This window comes from Acanthopagrus latus, chromosome 1 (genome assembly GCF_904848185.1).
Source record: "Acanthopagrus latus isolate v.2019 chromosome 1, fAcaLat1.1, whole genome shotgun sequence".
Classification (NCBI taxonomy): Eukaryota; Metazoa; Chordata; class Actinopteri; order Spariformes; family Sparidae; genus Acanthopagrus; species Acanthopagrus latus.
The window spans coordinates 26,798,517-26,820,118 of NC_051039.1; the positions used below are offsets into that span (position 1 = coordinate 26,798,517).

At 41.0% G+C, this 21,602-nt stretch overlaps 1 protein-coding gene across 1 annotated transcript; it reads left to right on the forward strand.

The window, feature by feature from the left end:
* Positions 1-2,202, forward strand: LOC119025444 (prostaglandin D2 receptor 2). Its single transcript, XM_037109004.1, has one exon. The coding sequence runs from the start codon at positions 79-81 to the stop codon at positions 1,528-1,530; it is 1,452 nt and encodes a 483-aa protein (XP_036964899.1). The 5' UTR covers positions 1-78; the 3' UTR covers positions 1,531-2,202.
* Positions 2,203-21,602: the final 19,400 nt, after the last annotated feature.

A 21,602-nucleotide genomic window follows, 5' to 3' on the forward strand; every position in this document is an offset into this window, starting at 1 on the left:
ATCACTGCAACAAACTGTTCTGGAAAATGTTTCTCTATGTAAATAGGAGCAAAAAAAGATCAGATACTGCAGGAGGTGATGTATAAAGTATTCAGGATTAAAACAAGTGCAAGCATGGGTGCACCTTCACCTCTTGACACTAACTCTAAATCGTTTTTTTTTTTTTCCGTTTTCTGTCATTTTTCTTTCAGAGAGTTGATGTCGAACACCTCAGAGCCCTCAAGGGGGCAGCAGTTCTGTCCCCTGCTACTGAGCATGATGACCCACAGCCACAACAACACAGAAACCAATACGATGTTGGTTTGCTTCCATGGTCTGGTGTCCTGTCTGGGGATTATGGAGAACGCCCTGATCCTCTGGGTGGTGGGCTTTCGCCTGCAGCGCCGCACCGTGACCTCCGTCTGGGTGCTCAACTTGGCCATGTCTGACTTCCTAACGACGCTGACGCTGCCCCTCTTCACCATGTACCTGCAAGCCAAACACAGCTGGGACCTTGGCAATGGACTTTGCAAAGCACAGGCTTCCATCTTCTTTGTGAACATGTTTGTGTCAGCCTTCCTGTTGGCAGCCATTTCAGTGGACCGCTGCCTTCTGGTGGCCAAGCCAGTGTGGAGCCAGAACCATCGCTCAGTGGCAGGAGCATGGAAGGTGTGTGCATTGGGTTGGCTGTGGGCAGCGATCAATACACTACCTTACTTCGTGTTCCGCGCAGTGAATACAGCAGGTGGGAGGAAACTGTGCTATCATCATTTCGCCATGTATCCGTCCTCTCAAGACTCTCTGAAGAGAGACTGCGAAGTGAGACAGGCAGCAACAGCCATTTCCAAGTCGCTGCTAGCATTCCTGTTCCCCCTGGTGGTGATTGCCGGGAGCTACATCCACATTGCTGTAAGCCTGTGGAACAGAAGCAAGAGGAGGAAGCAGAGTGACACTATCGTCCCTAATGCCCTTATTGAGTCAAACAAAGACGGAGAATCAGGCACAGCAAATACCCCTCAAACCACAAAAACCACAAACATATCTCTCAAGCCTCGAGCCCCCAGTCTATCTGTATTCAAGTCAACTCCTTCCCTTTCCCCCACCACCTGTAATCAGCCCAGCCAAAGTCTGCTGTCCCAGAGCTTCACTAAGATGGTGACATTTGTGATTGCAGCATTTGCACTGTGTTGGGCTCCCTATCACATCTTCTGCATACTCGAGGTGGCAGCCCACTACAACTTTAACCTCCTCAACAAGGTGGAGGTGGGGCTGCCCATGGCCACAACCTTTGCATTCTTGAATTCAGTGCTGAACCCCATTCTGTACGTCTTCAGCTGCCCAAACTTCAGCGTGAGAATACGACAGAGTCTTGGAGCAGTGTTTGACGTTCTGGTAGATGAAAGAGCGTTAATGATGAGTCCAAGAAGAACTGTAATAGCACAAATTAAGCGGAGGTGCAGTCGAGATTTGGGGCTTGAAACACAAAAGCTATCCTGTTCAACTCCTGTCCCAAGACAAGAATCAAAAACTGAGGAGGAACTTGAGTGCTAAATTTTATTCGATTTTTGTCTTTGTTATATTTGACTGATTGATTAATCATGTCAGATATATGCACACATAGGCCCACTACAATGGATACTCTGTTCTGTCACATAAGAACTGTCGACACCGAAAAAAGAGTGTGGAGCAAGAATTAGTTGCATAGTTAGACAGACGTGATGTTTTTGTGCTGTTGAGGTGAAAGATGTTTAGCCATGGCTTTAGGGGTGGTATCAATTCGGTACAGATGTTTGTGGTTCTGAATCTTACTGATGTTGGTGACTGACTTTTCCTTCAGCACCACCATGAGGTTGACCATTTTGTTTTAACTTGCACATTAGCATGTTAGCCTGCTTATATTGGCATTAGGGTCAATGTTCATGGTATGCAGACGGTGAGCCTCACTGGCCTTTGTGACCCTCTGACTTGTCCTCTAGTGCCACCATGAGGTAGACATCAGTGCTTTAACATGAGCTGTCTTGACAACTGCTGGATCAGTTAGAGAGGTTAGGGCTAGCCATGAAATTTGGCATAGCCATGAGGGTGACCCCCTCGATTAATTGCAATAATTCAGTAATGCTTTAATTTTCCATCAGGTCAGAAGTTCAATTTGACTTGATAATTGCACAGTAGCAAGATAACCTCTGCAAAGTCCATAATCCTGCCAATAAGGCCAAAAATCAAAACCCCTATTTACTTGTTTTTTTCCAAAAGGAATAACTTTGAGCAAACCTGAGAGTTTGACTTACTTACAATCAAATAAGATGGTGGAGGTGTAAAACAGTATACCAGCACTGTCTCTGTTTCTGGGAACCTACTCCAATATTTGCATTTTCATACATGCCAACAATCCTAATCTCAGTGGGAGACCAGTTTCATTGTGGTACAAATCAAATGGGTGCTTTTTCAGTTTCTGTGTTGGATAAGTGCCATGGTACCTGACAACCCAACCCAGAGGCAGAGGTGAGTGTGCATAACCAACCATGCCTCATTTGCTTGCACGAGCCCTCCGCTCAGTTTGGGGGGAAAAATGGGTGAACTCGCAAGAAGATATACAAATTTTACTCCACCTTGATGCAAGATCTTGTCTGATATCAGACAGAACTATCAACTTGTTACTTTGTTTCCACATTCATAAATCAGAATCAGTCAAGTGTCTCACTCTTTCTCATCTTCCATGGCTCTTCAACACACACACACACACACACACACACACACACACACACACACACACACACACACACACACTTCCTCCCGCTCTCTTACTACCAATGTTTGCACTTGATATTTTTGAAATGCAAATTTTAGATGTTATCTTTTTTTGTTTCTTTTCATTTTGTATCTTTTTAATTAATTTTACTGTGAGGTATGAATTAAAAATTCATTTGAAGTTGTTTTCACTTCCTTGTATTAATTGTATTAATGTGGTTATTACAGTTTTTTTCAATTGCTTGAGCACGATTTTGAATATAGGGCCCGGTTTTTCAAAACACTACACACAATTAGCACAACCATACACACAATTAGCAGAACACCTCACATCCTTTGCAAAATGAAACACTATTATAAAAACTATACACTACTTTATAAAAATGATATTTTGTTACCACATGAAAACACACACGTTTCATATGACTAAATTCTGGCTGAACCAGTTACACACTGCTGCACTTAACCTAAAACACTTTTAGCAATTCTACTCCTCAGTTATTTGAGTAATGTAAGTGAAGTACACAGAGAAAGTGCAAATATGCAATACTAAAAATTACCAAATACAACACAAGACCAATGCTGAAGAGTGATTTATTTATCTAAATCAGTCAAAATTTCAACAAAAGATGTCCATGCTACAACAGTACTGTGCATAACATCAAAAAAAAAAAAAAAATACACACCCAATCAAAAACAACAACAAAAAGAAGATACTATAAAAATATGGGGGGAACAAAAAAAGAAAAGAAAATCCAGCAGGGAAAATATTAGAGATTATCTCTTCGCCAAGCTAGATCAGGCCAGAGAATTTCGTCGTCATCACAAGCGATATCTTCATTAGCAAGACAACGAGGGAAGAACCGCCATGAATTTCTCTGAGAGTTATTGCATCATTGGCCAGAACCATGTTTATGATCGCTCTTTCTTGTTCTTGTGTGAAAATAGGCCCCCTCCCTCCTTGTCACTCTCGAACCTGAATCCTATGTGGAAAGAAATACATTGGATGTCAAAGGAACCAGTATGAACAGTGCTGATATGGTAAATACTAAGCAGTTGATAACTTTAGTAGAAAGATTTGTTTTTACCTGTTTTCTTGTCGAAATGTCCTGATCACAGATGCCACTGTATATCTGCTAAGATTTGGCTGAACTCTCAGTCCAGCCTCCCTCAGCATCAGTCTGTGGTTCACCACATGGTCAACTAATGTTGCCCGAATTTCATTTGATAAATTTGGTCCTCTCCTTCTTAGGGCATGTATTCCTGCTTCCGGTCTTCCTCTGCCTCTGCCTCGTCCTCTTCCTCTTCTCTACCTCCACCTCGGCCTTGACCTCTGGCATGGCCTCTGCCTTCGCCTCCTTCTCCTTCTCTTTGAATTCCTCCTCTCATTCTTACTCTTCCTCATCTTACTCGTTCCATTGTGGTAAAAGACAGGTGAACTCACCTGCTGCCTTTTTGTAGTGCTTGAACCTGATTTGTGTGTCTACAATTACGCAATCATGTGTTGGTGCACCTGAGTGTTGTGTTTAACCAATTAGATAATGAGTGTGGTCATTTGAAAGTCAGTGCTTTGGAATTTGCAAGGAAGTGACATCATGATATGCATCTGTGTCTAATGTATACAAGTGTGTTTAGTGTTTTGCAGTTTACTGTGTGCAGTCATTTGCAAAAAGTGTGAAGCCGACATTGTGCTTATAGTTGTGCTAATCTGGTCCGGGGTTTTGCTCCTTGAGTGTAAGGTTTTTATAATTGTGTACGACTTTTGATTTTAGTGTTTATGCAATCCAAAAAAACTGTAATCTCCCTGATGTTGGCAGATTCAGTCACTGCCATGAATGAAAAATTGTTTTGTTTGTCTGTATCAGTGATAATGAATTAAAAGGTATTTTGCACAGACAGAATAATTGGTCTGGTTTGGTTCATTTGGTTTTCATTCATACTTTTCCTGACATTTATTTCCATGTTATTATTTGATTCTTGTGCCTTGAAATTGTTCAGCTTTTGCCCTCTTATGGCAAAGATGTGAGAGAAATGGATTCTCAAGGGGTTTACATTTATATAAAGAAAAGAAATACGTTTCTGCTGCACCAAATTAGGGTATTATTTAATCAAATGAAACCCTACAAAGGTGAAAAGCTGTTCAAGGTCTCAAGCCAAAAGATTGGGGATTCATGTTGTGCAGGTCTTGGCCACCAGAGAGCAGTGTAGCACTGATTGGGAGGAAGACGTGAAATGATGAAGTAGGATTATGCTTTTCAGGTCCTGTAATCCAGGAGCACTTTCAATCTGAATTGCTGGATGTCTAGCCACCCTCCTGAGTGATTGGATTTGATCATATCTGATACCCATTTTGATTGACTGTCTCATCACTGCTGGTCACAATTGTTTTGTCCCATTACATTCAACATGACACACCCACACACCAACACACACAGGCTGAGGTGTAATGTAGGCCACTGCAGCGTGGGATTACCGTGGAGGTAGTAATTTGGAGAGAATATCAGAGAGTAAAGATTCAGAATATACAGACAGAGCAGGATTAAACCTAACGGGTCAGACTGATATACAAAGCTCCACTTTCCCTGCAGCCATTCACTTCCAGCAGATTATGTCTCTCCCTCTCTCTCTCCCTCCCTTTGGAACTCTCTCTCATTCCCGCCCTCTCTGTATTCATCTAATTCTCTCTTTATGTCTTTTTGGCTGTGGAGCAAGGCCTTTTTTCTTTGAAGTGATTGCGCAAACAAAGACTCTCAGTGTAGTGAAGCGCAAACATTTCTGTCCATGTTTGACTTTTTTTACTGTAGAGCTCTGCAAAATAAGAAAGAGACATTTAAATTCCAGTCTCTCGTCAGAATCTGTTTGCTCTCTGTGAGTCATCACTTTCTCTTTCTTCCACACAGTGAAGAAAACAGTGAAGGACATTCTTTTTAAAGGTGGAGCTCATGCCATGCGAACCAAGAATTAAGGAAGGAAAAAGCTTGCCAGAGACTGATACACATTCTGTGTCCATTTCCCTAAATTGTTTCACAATCAGAGGTATAAAGCATGAGAACCCAGGCCTGGTGAGAAGAAAAATGTATTTTTAATTTTTAATTTAAATATCCAAGTGTGAAGGAGATACTGAAACATACTACTCAACACTAGATGATTGAAATGTGCATCTACTGATTAAAGCTACTGTAGAGCGATGATGTGAAGTGTAAAAATGCAACCACAAATATAAGAACAAAATCATATAACCAAATATACAACACTTTTATTATTTCTTTAAAATGCAGTGCAAAGAGTGATCAGATATAATGGGATCCATCAAGATGGGGAACTTGGTTGTTGAAAAGCCTGAAGGCCAGAGTCTCTAAGAGCTAATGGTGTGTATTGAGGAAAAGCACGAGAGTGAGGTTAAGAGCTACTACAGCTATGCAAGTAGCTGAAGATACTGGAGTCATGTACACCAAGCTCTGAGCAGGTGCAGAGGGAAGAACGGGGGTTCCCAGAGAAAAATACCTGTGTCAGCAGAAATCAAGAAGAGTATGGATTGGATGAGACCGGGAAGACATTCCCAGTGTTTTGGGTTTGCAAGAGGATGCTCAATGCTTAGAACCTCAGATTGGTTCACTTTGTTCACACTGTATTTGTCTGTGTATGATCTTGTGCTTTGTTTGCCGGTAAATAAAGTTCTACTGCACTCAGCCTTGAGGACTCCTGGTGACTTATTCACCTTTGAAATCTTTTGGACCAACTGAGGAAAGTGAAGTCGATCTATGACACAGGAAGGGTCTTGCTTTTTCAAAAACCGAAACAAATGTATATGAGTCAGCTGAATGCTCTTGATAATTCATGGTTTGAATCATAACATATATCATCAACTATATCATCTATCTAACCCTAACCCTGAACCGCCATGAATGAAATGATCTAGAGATTAGGGGTATACTGAAGCTCAACTACAGAAAACACAGACACATCCGGATAAGGATAAAGATAATGAGACAGCAGGAGCACAGCGAGAACACTGAGAACGTAAGATGTTGAAAACGATAGAGCCAGAGAGATTATATAAAGTGCTGTGGAAACAGTTGGTACGGATGAGAGATAAGGAAAGAAGGAATGAGAGAACACATGGAAGGGCAGGCGATGAGTATCGCTTTAAAAGGGTTTAATGCACTGCTGCAGTACTTATAGGTGACAGATGCTGACTAGAAAATTACAGCGCATCAGACATCAGCGATTTTCTGTTCAACATCATGCACTGAAGTGCACACTCATGTTTCTACACACACAGGGAAGATAAAAATGGCAATGGCAAAAAACCTTACTAACAAAAAAATGTATATGCATGTATCATATAATGCAAATGTCAATGCAAATGCAAATACAGCAACAAGTGTATGTATATTATACTGTACACAGAAGAAACCTTTAATAAAATCCAACCAATATGCTATCTTTGTTTAATTCTGTTACACATTAAACCAACTTTATTTTACAATTTGGAACAATGTGCATGTACTAATGACTTTTTTTTTATTGGTGTGCAGATTGTAAAGTGCACAATGTTGTATTGTGAGGATGACATGTTTAAGGTGTTGAATGCTGCTGGAGTTGGCAAACATAAGCTAACGCCCAGCTTCGGGTTCAAGTTGTACTTTCTGTGAGTCATTTCATTTAGCATTCATGACTTTTGATTTATGAATGGAGGTAAATGTATTGTGCTGTTGCATAATATAACCCTCTAGATTATACACACACTGATAAGAGACCACATAAAGCTGGACAAAATAATTAATTAACTTGTGTGTGGTAATTGTTTGTATTACTTACCCCGGGGCTCCCTTGCTGTTTGATAATGAAGCTGTCACCAAAGAAAAATGTTTGTACGACTGCAGTTTGAGTAATGTAATGTATTATGTATCGTAAAGGAAAAGAAGTCAACCGTGAGTCTTCAAAGAGTCTTTTTACTTTCACATGGGACCACAGACCACACCTTAAAGCAACTTTCTTATTAATCTTTATTCTTTGTACCTACCTGTCTGTTCTTGCTCTGTTTTGCCCTTCCCTTCTGCTCTTTGTCTTCCTTTTTCCCAAGATCATATTTGTGGATTTTAGCCACACCTCCAGTTGTCACTCTATCAGGCTCCTCTGAAACCACTGCAACAGACTGTGATGGAGGAAGCACATCATTCACTCAGCCTACCATCACTCCAGGATGCGTGCACCTCCGGGACCTTGAGGTGCGCAAGAATTACTATGACCGACCCTTTTCATTCCTGGAAACAAACAACCTGTCATCAATCTCTCTGCTCAAGTATGACAGTACCAACTGAATTACATTGGTACTACTGAGTACCAATTCAAGTTAAGTGGATCTGTACCAAATTTCCGTCCATGAGTGCACATCTTTAGAGTAACATTAGAGAGAGGAAGAGAGAAGGGAGTCATGCTATGTGGGGTCACGGTGAAGTCTTGAGTCTTTTGCAGAAGATACCGAGTGATTCTGCTGTCCTGACATTAGTCCGGAGTTCGTTCCACCACTGAGGCGCCAGGATAGAGATAGAGTTGTGGTTCTAGCCAACCAGCTGCCGTAGTGGAGCGAAGTGCTTGCACTGGGGCATGTGGTCTGACCAGTGTTTGAACTTAGATGGGTGCAGTTCCATTGATGGCCTTGAAGTCCAGCACCATTGCCTTGAATCAGATGCAGGCTGCATCAGGAAGCCGGAGGTCACAGAGGGGGGGGGTCACGTGGGAGAATTTCGTTGTCGTTTGTTGGAAACGCTGCAACGGTTTAGTCGCAGAGGCTGAGAGTCCAGCCAAGTGTGCTTGTACTGTACACGCACTGCACAGGCCGATATGGCAAACGTATTAAACAATGGGAAGCGCTATGGAGTGCAGAGGATTGAGCCTACATCAGACGAGATCAGACAGACATAGACATAGAGAAATTGAAAAATATACAAAACAGAAATGTCTGTTTCTGTTTTGTATATTTTTCAATTAGCCTAACAGTTTTAAATGGCAGAGGCCAACACAAGAGCATGAAAATACACATTAATCATCAAAATATCAAACCGGATGGTTTTTATGTGACTGAATGAAGGAGCCTCTCCGTGTGAGCGCATTGTCTACAGAGAGAGAAACCAAGTGAAGAGGTGGATAGAAACGTGAGTGATGGATGCAGATACAGGCGGAGGGATGACAGAGGGAGAGAGAGGGATGAGAGAAGGAGGAGCGACAACAGTGGGAGATATGCCTCAGATTATGAACCAGTCGGTGTCAGATGCTCTAGAGACAGTTAGAGAGGAGGAGTGGACAAGAGCGTGACAGGAGGAGAGAGAGACAGAGAGAAAGAGGACATCCGTGCGTGCATGTGAGCCGGGCTGCAAAGATGAGCGACACGAAGGGCGTATCATCCGTGGAAGTGCCAGAGGGGAAGTTAGTGAAGAAGGTCAGTGGACGTCATGCCAAAATATGAGTTTGCAGTGTCCTAAATCCATAGTGCTCCTCCTCCAACATGATAAATGCTGTTGACCCAGAGGCCTGGCTGCCATGGACACACCATTTACTGTTTGTTTACAACTTTCAAGCTGAACAGTTGCTTTTTTTTTTTTTTTTTCTCATTTTAATGCAGTTCCTTTTTAGAGCAAAACTACACATGCAAGAAACTGACAAGTTTCTCTAAGGCGTCAAACAAATCCTGCAAATGTGGGGACTTTGTTGAGCCAGTTCGTTAAAAGGTTGTGCAATGTAAATGATATTTGTACAAATGAAACCTAACCTAAAATATGAGTGTACCAGCCCTTACCTGATGTCCTTTCTTTCTCAGAGTTTGGGTGCATTTAATCTCGAAGTTTGCAAACAGATAAATGAAATGTGATCCCTCCCTTAGTTCTCTCTCTCTTGCTTTCCATTCACGTTTCTGTCTGTCACATGTGGAGCAACTTTCCAGTTTCAACCTCCTCGTTCTATCCTCCAGGGTTCCATCAAGAAGAAGATTGAGTCATTCAGGCGATGGAGTTCAGCGAGCATAAAGAGGCCTCCGAAGACCAAGGCCAAGACCTTGAGTCTGTCTTCCCCCGTCGGAGACCCCGAGGACCTCTGGCTGCAGGAGGGAGACAGGAGGAAGCTGCGACCCATCGTCGACTCAGTCTTCGGACAGGTAGGATTCTGACCTGGGCAGTGAATGTCTTGGTGCTAGTGCACTTCTAAACATGGCATTTATAAAATGTGTCTAGATGTACAAAATGGCACTGGCTTTTGGATACTGCTTGAAAAAATCTATCAAACTTGGCAAAACAAACTGCCCTTCAATGAATGTATGAATGAAGGAAGCAGGTCGCCGCTGCTGTGAGACGGAACAGCAGCGAGCACATAGAGAGTGAGAACCTTTTCTTGGCACGTGAACAAAAAAATTGCAAGGTATCGACATGATTTAAAGGTACCCTAAGGAGCTGCTGACCACTAGTAGATATATAGAACTAAGATGATTGGATGAGTAAGTCTTCATTTGTTTGTAAAAACGACATAGTCCTTCAAGACTGCAAGCCAGCACATATGGATGTGAAAAGGTGCTATGTGTAACAATTTGCAGCAATTCACGTGTATTTATAATTTGTATGTGAGCAAACTGTAATATGACAGAGAACTTCCCTGTTTCTCTCAGCCGCCTATACAAGCCTGTGGACGATTTGTTTGAGTTGTTTAATGCTTCTGGACAATGGATTCCTTTTTGAAGGAAGATATGAATTAATGCACGTTCTAAAGTGCCTCATCTCAGTGTCTCTCTCCACTCCACAAACTGAGAATGACAGAGAGCTAATGTTCGCTTAGAACATTGAGAAAGGTTTGATTCTTTTGTTTTGCTTAACTTATCATTATAACGAATATGTTGATTGCACAATGTAAAGTCTACAGAATAACAACGCCGTCATGATCTAGATTGTTTTTTCTGTAAGCTTCGCTTTCACATATGCAATTTGATAGCAGCATGTATGAAAGTTTGACTGGCAGCCTGAAAACTAGTATCTGCTTCCTCGTCTCCATTACGGACTTAATGAAAGAAAACACTGAGTTGTTTGTAGCTGTCATAGATGAAAACAGTAAGCACGTGATTTGATTTTTGTTACAACAATAATACCACTTGCTGTCTGTTTCCATGACCCTTTGCTATTTATGAGGAAAACTTCACAGTGCCCCTCTAATGTTTTTGGTAAACATATAACTACAAATCGAGTGAGGAAAATAGCTTATGATACACCTGAATACAAGAGTGCTGCCATTTTCACGTTAACTCCAGACAATGTTCAGACTCTTCACACATGTTGCGCAAAACAGCAGAGTCTTCATGTCAGATGATTTCTCACCTGCTGGAAATGCTCGTGTAAAGCCAGACTCATCCGTCATGTTGACTGTATTTGTGCTACAAAAGAGTGGAAAGCATTATGGAGGAAAGCAGGAAAGAATATGATGTGGCTACACTCCGTGCACATCTTCAACACGTTCTAAAGTAATTAGTTAAGAAGAATATATATGCACTTAGCTGATTAATGCATAATATATTCGCAAGGTTTCTTGTTTGTACTTCAAGTCGGGATCATGTTAAGAGCGAGGAGATGAACAAGGGATTAGATTTCTCCCTGAGTGCTTTTCTCACATGGTACGATCACCTGTTGAAGACACACCACAGAGTTAGAGGAAAACGTGTTGTGTTAAGCTGATAAAACAGTGAAAGACAGCCAACAAGTCAGAGAGAGAAACAGAGGTAGGTTAAGTGCTAGTCAGAGAGTTGGGCTGTCACATTGAGACACAAGAAAGGAATAATCAGCCTCAGGCTCAGTGGATCTTCAGGTCACCGGCCTCTCACGTTTGATTTCACACCCTGACCTGTGACCCCTCAGAGGACAGGTCAGCACATTGTACACAGTCTTTATCTATGCCCTTGTGCTTATGTGTTCGAGTGTGCAAGCATGCAGATGTGTTAAATGGGTGTACTGCAGCAGACCCTGGTAGACCCGATCTGTACTTATGGGTTTTAGTTGTGTAGTTATAGCAGATAGCAACAGCTCCTGCGGCTGCACAGTTATTGGACAGGTTTGTGGATTTGTTGCAGCAAAAACAAAAGAGACTCTTTTTAATTAACCCTGCGTTCAGTTTTAGAAAATAAGTATAGGACATGGTGTCATTTTCATGTTAAAAGTGAATTTGTGTTGAACATACAAACTCAATTAAGCAGCCAAACTGAAGAAGCAATGTATGGAAAATTTCTTATTCATACTCTGCCTGGGACAAAGTGTGTCAGTCTTGTTGAGACCATAAAGTAGAAGGGGGGCACAGGTTATTTATTTACAATCATAATAATAATCATTAATGAACGCTCCACTAACAATAGATGACGGTCCTTCTGCCTTGTTTTCTCTGTACTTTTTCCCCCCGTAGCCTGGTCGTAATTGTACAGATGAGGCATCCATACAGTCAGCAACAGATGGCATGATTGATGAGAGGGTGAGGGGAGGGAGGGCTGGAATGAGGGCTGGATGTCATAAAGAAAGCCAGAAGAGATTGATTGCGATATAAAGAGGAGATTAGAGCTTAAACAAGTGAGAGGACAAGACATCCAGTTAGACGCGCGTCACTTATGACATCTTGCAAAATACAGAGAAAATGCTGGAGGGACAGTGTTGGGCAAGTTACTTTCAAAATGCAGTATGATACATATAACTCATTACATTCATTTTAAAGTATTGTATTATGTTACAATATTACTGTCTGCGTAGAGTGATAAATGATTTCTTACACTACTTCTAGTAATACCTCAAAAATGCCCAAATAACCTGTATAGGACAATTAAACAGTCTCGCATATGTGATTCAAGAATTTAAAGTGCACTCGGAGGATGAGGCTTCATCATTAGGCCGACGACATACGTGTCATTTCAGTCGCACAGAGGCTTAACAAAGAGCTTACAGGTTCGGCTATTTTAAACACACACCGAGCCTTTATTAATATGGTCATGTTGTGGTGGATGGGTTCTTAAAAAACAATAAAAGCTTCATTTTGGTCGGCAATGTGACATAACTGCAGTAATGAATTACTGAGAATATCACAACGTTGCTGCTAAAAGTATAAACATATATCACTGTAACGAGTTGGTTTTCTAGTACGTTGAGGAACTGGATGAATTTCTATCAAGGATGAGAGACATTTAACTTCTCTGCAGCATTTCTTACAGAGAAGTGCAACACATTGCTTAGGAGTCAGCATATTCATAGGAAGTTAGTTACAAAGTTGATGTATGTATGTATGAAATTAACATGCTGTTAGTATGAGTCAGTATCCTGACATACTGTATAATTGGCCACGTGGTAACCTGGCATTTGTATTCGTTGTCATTTGTTAATGATAAATATGTCACCTGAACTTCACCAATGAAAAGGTTTACGTGCCAGCCAGCAGTAGGATATCGCAACAAATATGCTGTTCTATGGGGAAAAGTTTTCTTTGGTCAGGGGAAATCTCAATATGAATACATTTCGCAAACAGCGAACACTCTGCCAACTGACGCTGGGCTCACAAGTGATCCCTCTTACGTGATCCCATGGGGGAGCAGACGTAAACAAAATGGAGATTAGTGAAGTGCAATAGTTTGCTTTAGTAAGGTGCCGCAGTGAGCAAAAAACAAAAGCAGCAAAGTATATGAGTCCTGATGATGAGGTCAATGAGTTTAACTTCTATTCTTCAGTGGGTACTTGAGGTGAGATTTTAAGTTAATGTTAACAATGGGGTGCAAGCCAACATTAGCCTCAAGAGCTAGAATGATTATTGTCTAGCACCATCAGCTGCTTGGAGACGCTTGTCCCATTGGTTGCTGTGGTCTGGCTCAGAAAGTACCTATGGAATCAAAATAATCAAACATGTTTGACATTATCAGGTGGCCTGGATGAGTGTGTGAGCAGTTCAGGAGGCTTCCGACCGAATCTGTAAATCCCTCACATTACCAGATAATTAAAGTGCTGATAATCGTTACCACTCAAGGGCCAGTTATCAGGAGGGTGAATCAGGGATAAATCAGCTGTAAACTCCTGTAGTGTGAGCCCAGCTTTACTCACGTCTTCTTCTATCAGTTCCACTATGTCGTAGCAGCCGTGTTGTTCATAAAGAGGAACGAGGAGTGCACAGTGTCTGGTCGTGTATTGTTTGATTTAACTTTTTGTCAAAAAATTGCAGTACCACAGATCAACCAACCAGCATGTTTTGAATGGGCCCTGCAGTAGTGAAATATAATCCAAGAAGTCCGGTTTGAGTGACAAATCCATGGTTTTGTATGCTGTCATGTGCCAAAACACTGCACACTGGTTCATAATACTCAGGACAGTATTATAGAACTAAGCAGTGGAATTACTGTATTTATATGACAAAATATTGTGAGGTTGCCTGTATTTTACTGGCCAATGCAGCTTCATGCCACAACTGTTCATTTTCATTGCTTTTGAATCAACAGTGCCTTTTTTTTTTTTTTTTTTTTTTACACAGTAATGCAAAGTCGGACTGTGATTTCTGGACCAGAAGTCACATCGATAGTTCCAAATGGTTGCTGCAAAAGGAACTAATTAATTGAATAATTGACATATAATTGATGTTGTGGCACAAAATCTATTTTTGTTTTCCCATCCTTAAAATGAAGAAATACATATTAAACACACATATTTTGTTTTTCATCACATTACTTAATTTTTACAGATTCATACATGTAGATTTTCTTAGTCTTTGTTATATAACTATTGATGAGAACAGTCCCCTATTTTAGAAATTCTATTTTGAGCAGCAGGCTTTGTCGGGAAACATCGCACAAAGTTACTGTTGAACATCAGTGTTTGTAGACAGCACATACAGCCCAATTAGAACTGCAAAAACAAGAGCAGCTTTAGTGGGCAGATTTAAAAGTGGATTAGTTGATGGACCATTACCACTGGGGCACTCTCAGCACCAACAGTTGGTCCTATACTCATAAACATGCAGCTCCAAGCTCTCTGTGACTTTCCGTCCCGTTTTTTTTTTATTCGCAGACAGTCTCTAATCCATAGGACCTCAGAGCAACTCCAACTTTTAGGTCACATGAAAAAGCATAAACAAAATCTGGACAGGTGCAAAAGGTATTATCCTCCTTTTGGGAATGGGTAAGTGGGCGAGAATGAGAGCGGGGAATGTGGGACAATCCGGGCGGCCATATGTGGGGGCAGTCTGTAAAATGATAAAAAAAAAAAAAATCACTTTTTCCTTACACAACCTTTTGTAGTTGGCACAGTTTGAAGAGTGCAGGTCAGAAAAGGATATATGAGGTAATACTCTTTATTTTTTGTTTTCATCCTTTTTTGATGCCGATCTCACTCTCAAAATGTTGATGTTTTTACACAGAGAATATTTGATGAACTGATGTTGAACAGTGCATCAGCCTTTGAAATAGAATTTGTATTTGGTTTAAGTTTTGAGTGCTTTGCATGTTGAACCAGAATCAACTTCTATGAATGACTCAGTTTCAAATATATTTTTCCATGTTCCATTCTAGTGCTCCATTATGTTCACCAACCACTAACACTGTCCGTTTACTGTGTGCTGCTGAGTGGTTGGTGGATTTTTTTTCAAAGCTTATTCACTGAAAACAGCTGCCTACTGATGGCAAAAACACAGTTGAAACATCCAATATTCACTCTCCTTTCATCTCTACTCTGGTCTCCACTAAATCCTGAGAAAAATGTGTCCAGTTAGCCTGCTAAATGTCCCATTATGTTCACCAGCTGCTAACCTTGTCAGTTGGCAGGTAGCTTACAGTGGTTTTATGAGAGCTCTTTCAGTGAAAACAGCTGCCTCCTGCAGATGGACACAGGATTGATTGAGAGTTGTGAAAAATGTAAATCACAAAAGTGTTGGGCTGGAAAAGGAAAACCGTAAGACGCTGGAACGCTTCATAGAACCAAAGTAAACGTGATGGTCAGGTTTCCAAGAGTGACCCTGTTCACGCTTCACTTAACATTACATACATTTTTCCACTGATGATAAAACAAATGACTTAGTTGAACATGCAGGACCAAAACCTGAATTCATCAAATATGTTTTTAAATGTACATTCAGTACAAATTCAATCAACCTTTATTTAAATCAAAATGTAAGCAAGCAAGTAACATTTTATTTATGTAGCACCTTTTTAAACCAGTGCTTGACAAAATAATGACATACAAATGAAACAATGTATGACAGGCACAGTTAATTGAAATACATAAAACCTTGACACGCTTTTACAGCAATAAAAGTGATTTGAACAAAGCAAAAGCAGTTTTTGATGTATGATGGCATGCTGCCATTAAGGACTCCATAAATAAATAGAAAAGCTATGCTTGTCAAGTCTTACCGTCAGAGATGGCCACCCAAGCTTTTCATTGAAGATGTGATGATAGTTACAGTAGCAGTCCAAAGTCATGAATATTAATGTAAAACAAGAGTTTGAAAAAGCTGATACTCAGATTTGACGTTCTTGTCTTTTTCAGTGATTTTGTAACCTGTTGACAGCATTGTTGTGTCGTTTTCAAATAACTGTGGATCAGGGCTGTGAGCTTTTGGCTACACAACTGTGCTAAATTAAACTCAGCCGGGTTCAGCTCAATTCACCTCTGCTTGATCCTCCTACCTAGAACAGCAGATATATACCATCCAAATTCATCTGCCAGAGAGATCAGCACACAGTCAGGGTCAGGAAGCCTTCATCGATGTGCGCGGATGGCACAGAGTATACGAATGAAGACTGAATGAGGAGAAGAGCGTTTCTGTTAAAGCTCTGACGTCAAAGAGGCTTTGATTACCACCTATAAGAGTGTTATTACCTGTCTTCAATGCACTGGGATTATGCTGTCAGCCTTGTCTTAGATGCATGTTAGATGACTCTTGTACTGTTGATGCAGGCTGTAGTGTCTAGTACCAATGTGATGATGGCTGCAAAAATGCCTTGCATAGCTGAAGTTTGTAGGTCACCCTGTATCCTGCCTCATATCCACTGATTACAGCATTTGCCATAACCATGTTTGTGTGTCAGTGTGCAAGCATGTGTACGCAGTCATCACACAGACACAGCCCATCTCAACCAAAATGTCTGATCTGACCCACACCGAAGCTGTCAACATAGCATGGCATGCAAAATCCTGACTTTTGGAACGCGTCCATCACACTGTCCTGGCACTGGATTTTCTGTTGGCCTGTCTTCTATCTCTGTCTTTCAGGCATCTGGTGTGCTTGCTGTTGTCGAGGGATCGAGCATGAATTGTCACCCAACTGCTCTGTTTGGGGTTTAATGGCTGTAAAGATTTGTGTTTGCGCCGGGCTGTTGATTGACGCCAGCTTTTAGCGCTTCTGTTTTTTTTTGTTGTTGTTGTCTTTTTTTCAACTGAGTGAGACAAAAGCTACGCAGCTTTTTCATCTTTATGTCCATATGCTTTTTCTACTTTGACGTGTGTGACCCTTTGGAGTTGTGCAAAACATATCCACTTAATATGACCCTAAGCCGTTGTAGCAGTGAAATGAAACATAATGAAACCCAGCTGAATCATTCTGTGCATGATTGTGAAATCTACAGTTCAGAAGAAAAAAGCCCATTACAGGACCGAGGCTTCCATTCGCTAATCTTGTGGCTGTCCAGCTGGACCAGTGGGCTAAGGCGCATACTATTATATAACCGAGACACTGTTGATTCAAATCCTTTATTGCAAGTCTTCTCATCACTCTCTGTCCTCTCTACTTAATAGATTCCCAGTTGATTTTTTTTTTTTGGTTTTCATTTCCCTCAAGTCCATGGAGAGGTCAGACCGCAGGCTCGGGTGGAGGGTCATGTCTGTGGAGCTGGTAGAGATTCTGCGAGTGTGCACCAGTCACCGCTCCACCCTGCTTTTCCGCCCCTCTCTCCTTCTGCTTAGTGTACTGCTTTCCAAAGACACACAGAGGTTTACTTAACTAAAATGAAGCACAGCCCGAGGCTGGCATCTGGTGATGGTGCATAAGTATTACAGCTTACACAGGTTCATCTTTTCATGAGCATCAGGCTGAGCTTTGCTGCACTCTTCCGGTGGAATGTTTACAGTGTAAGTGTAAGCAGCCTGTCTCGTGTCTCATCTCACACGCTGAGCTGCTCGCTATGAAGTCAGGCTAAAGGAATCAGAATCAAAGCAGGAATGTGGGGAGATCTGCGCAGCAAATGAGGATGCAGTATTTAAAAAGATGTTGATGTAACACTTTATAAAAACTATCATTAATAAATGTTAAATGAACCGTCAGCTACACTTTAGTTAATAGTATTTCACTATTAACAAACAACGCGTTATAAACCCTTTATTTAACAATATTGTGAAGCTTGATCTACATCAGTTACATCTTTACAGTTAATTACTTCTTAATAAATGTCTTTTAAAACATTGTATTGTTTGTCAACTATTAACTAAAGTTTGATTAACAGTAAATATACCAGTTATTAATGATGGTTATTTTAACGTTTTACCAATCTGTTGGAAAGATATGAGAAACACTGAAAGCAAACAAAAACGTGTTCTCCTAAATAAAATGCAGAAGATTGAAGGTGACAAAATGTACTCAAGTTTACAATTTTGAGGTTGTTGTTCCTCACTTCATACTTCTACTCCACTACATTTTAGAAGCAAATATTGTACTTCTTACTCACAGAATTTGGTGACTAGTCACTGTCCAGGTTGCTGCAAGTAGTGCATATTTTATTTATGTTTCTACTGGTAATCTACGGAGCCCCAGACATGACATGGTCAAAAAAAAAAAAAAAATGTGTGTATATATATATATATATATATATATATATATATATATATATATATATATATATATATATATATCTTTTTTTTTTTTTTTGTGGCCACAATATAGCTATAACATGCACACGAAATACTAATTCATGGCCACAAAATACTAATGAATAACATTGATATCATTCCTGGATAGCTGGGTAAACAAATCGAGCGCACCTTCTCTAGAAACTGCAACTTTTCTTATTCTGGTCTAGTCAACTGCCTAAATGTTATTGCACATTCAGGCAGTCGTTTATGAGTTTATTACAGAATAAGAAAAGAAACTCACCTTAAGGACATCACATAGGCTATTGCATGTTCTAGAGAAGGTGCACTCGATTTGCTTACCTAGCTGTCCAGGAATGATATTGATATTATTAAGTAGTATTTTGTGCAAACATTATACCTACTTTGTGGCCACAAATTAGTATTTCATGTGCACGTTATAGCTACATTGTGACCACAATTATTTTTTCTTTTTTTTGATCATGTCATGGGGCTCCGTAGGAACCAGATAAAAACAGTAACAAAACACTGATTCTGATAATCAGATGCTTAATATCTGATCTAATAATCATTATGGCTCATAATCATCTGACCATTGTTTTCAGTATGAACATACATATACAATATAGGGCATGAATATTTATTATTCTATATATGTTCTTTTGTCACATAACTACAGTTACTGCCAGGAAATGTCTTTTCATACTTATGATATCAGTTTCAGGTTTTGGTTTAAGGGGAAAACTCTAAACTAAGGGGATGAAGTGGAGGTGGACCCAAATGCAGTTACACACGGGAGGCAAGGATAAAGGGGAACAAAAGGCAAGCTTTATTAAATTAAAGCTGAATGCAAAAAACAAGGGTGCCAGGTACAAAAATAATCCAGGACAAAAAGCCAAAGTAGCAAAAGAAAATAGCAAGACAAAGTACAAATCTAAAGCAAAGTTCAAATCAAAAAGGCAAAAATGCAAGAATCAACATCCAAAGAACACATACCATGGGGAGACTGGAAGGACATGATGAGAACATGAACAGGAACATAGATACAGACAGAGGCAGGGGTAGGCACATGAACATGAACATGAACATGAACATGAACATGAACATGAACATGAACATGAACATGAACAGGAGCATGAACAGGAACAGGAGCAGGAGCAGGAGCAGGAGCAGACGGGGCGGACAAATACAAGGACCGGACAAGGAGTGAAGGGAAAACACAGACTAAATACACAGACACTGATTACCAATGAGGAACAGGTGAGGAGAAAGAGGAGGGAGGAAGCCAGGTGTGGTAAGGAAGGGGAGGAGTGCAGAGGACAAAACACTGACAGACAGAGGGCGACAGAGGGCAGACCACAGGGAAAACTTAAAGGCACATGGGGCATGAAAAATCCAAACATAACACAACACAAAAACAGGAATCGTGACAATCAGATAATGATATGATATGGCACTTTGACCAAAGCACCAACAGTCATCTACGGTAGATGCACAGAGATAAACTCAGCAACACGTGACATTCATGAATATATAACGGTCGGCTGGTCACCCTAAAAAAAGAAAATCCTGGTCGTCCCTATAGTTATCCCACATTATAACACAAGCTTGACCGTTTTGCCTTTACCAGCCTTGTCATCTTGTGATAACACCACCATCCCCTGTACATTCTGATGTTAAAGGTGGCTCATACTGTAAGCATACGATGTGAATGTGATTGGCATCATTTGGCATTAATTTCAACCTTGGACGTATCTGTGGTTTGCAGAAACGTTAACTGCTACGTTATATCATGGTGACTGGGCTGACTTAGTAGAGTTTGAGTCTGAGACTATATTTTAGGAGATACTTTTGAATTTTTGACTTTTCTTAGAAATTACAAGGGGGTTGAGATGGGGTTCCACTTGGTCATTTGAAATTCTGACGCAGTATTTCTAAAAGCCTTTCTGCCTGTTACCCAACAGAGATCAATCTTTTTTTTCATTTTCACTGTGATGTGGTGTGTACCAACATTTCTGTCTCTCTGGAACTTGAACATCTGTCTGCTCCCTTTCTTTGTATTTGAAAAGAGGCTGAGTACTCTGAATACTCTTGCTCTATTTCTCCCCCTACAAGCCTGTACTCCCGTGGCCCATCAACAGAACCCTTTCCCACTAATCTGAAATGCCGGGGATTAAACAGCCAGCCAATTCTCCATCCATAATTCTACCATCCCCTCCCCCTTTCTCTCTCACTCTCTGACTCCCTCTCTTTCTCTCTCTCTCTCTCTCTCTCTCACGCACACACACACACACACACACACACACACACAAATAAATACACAGAGTTCTGCCAGACTAGTCATTTTGAGACCATAAGCACGATGTTTGAGAGGCAGACAGAAAAAAAAAAGGTGGGCTTGGTGGATTAGATTAAGTTGGTCCAAATTCAAGGGATCACTCGTGGATAGAGGGGGTGACAGATAAATCGGGGGGAAAAAAGAACGTGTTTGTGTGAGACAGAGTCAGAGAGGGATAGAAGAGGGAGAGAGAAAAAATGGTCGAGTCATGCAATCAGAGTCAGAGTCTGGCAGCAGCAGGTTGCCTCAACCCAGATTTGACCCAGCGCTCTCACCACACCCCGTCAATCTCCCGCACCCTGCTGCTATGCCATAATATCACACTTAACATTTCAAAGCTCATCATGACAGCCTCCAACAACCTATAGGAGTTTAGGATCAAATGCGAGATCATATGCCTATGTTGCCGCTCACTGGACCAATGGAATCTTGGATTGGAGCATGTGCACTGAGAGGAGTCCTCATTTGCTTTCAGTAGTAGTGGGGAACATTTGCCTTCGCCTCAACGGGTGTGAGAGGTGTTTCCCCGCGGACTGCACTGGATTGAGAGTGGACTTTTTTGTGACAAGTGAGAACACAGGGAGAGAAAGAGAAAAAAGGGAAAGAGAAACAGGGGAAAAGTGTTGGGACAAACGAGAACGACAAAGAGGAAAGGGAGGGGGGAAGACAGGAAGAAGAGGGGCAGGGCG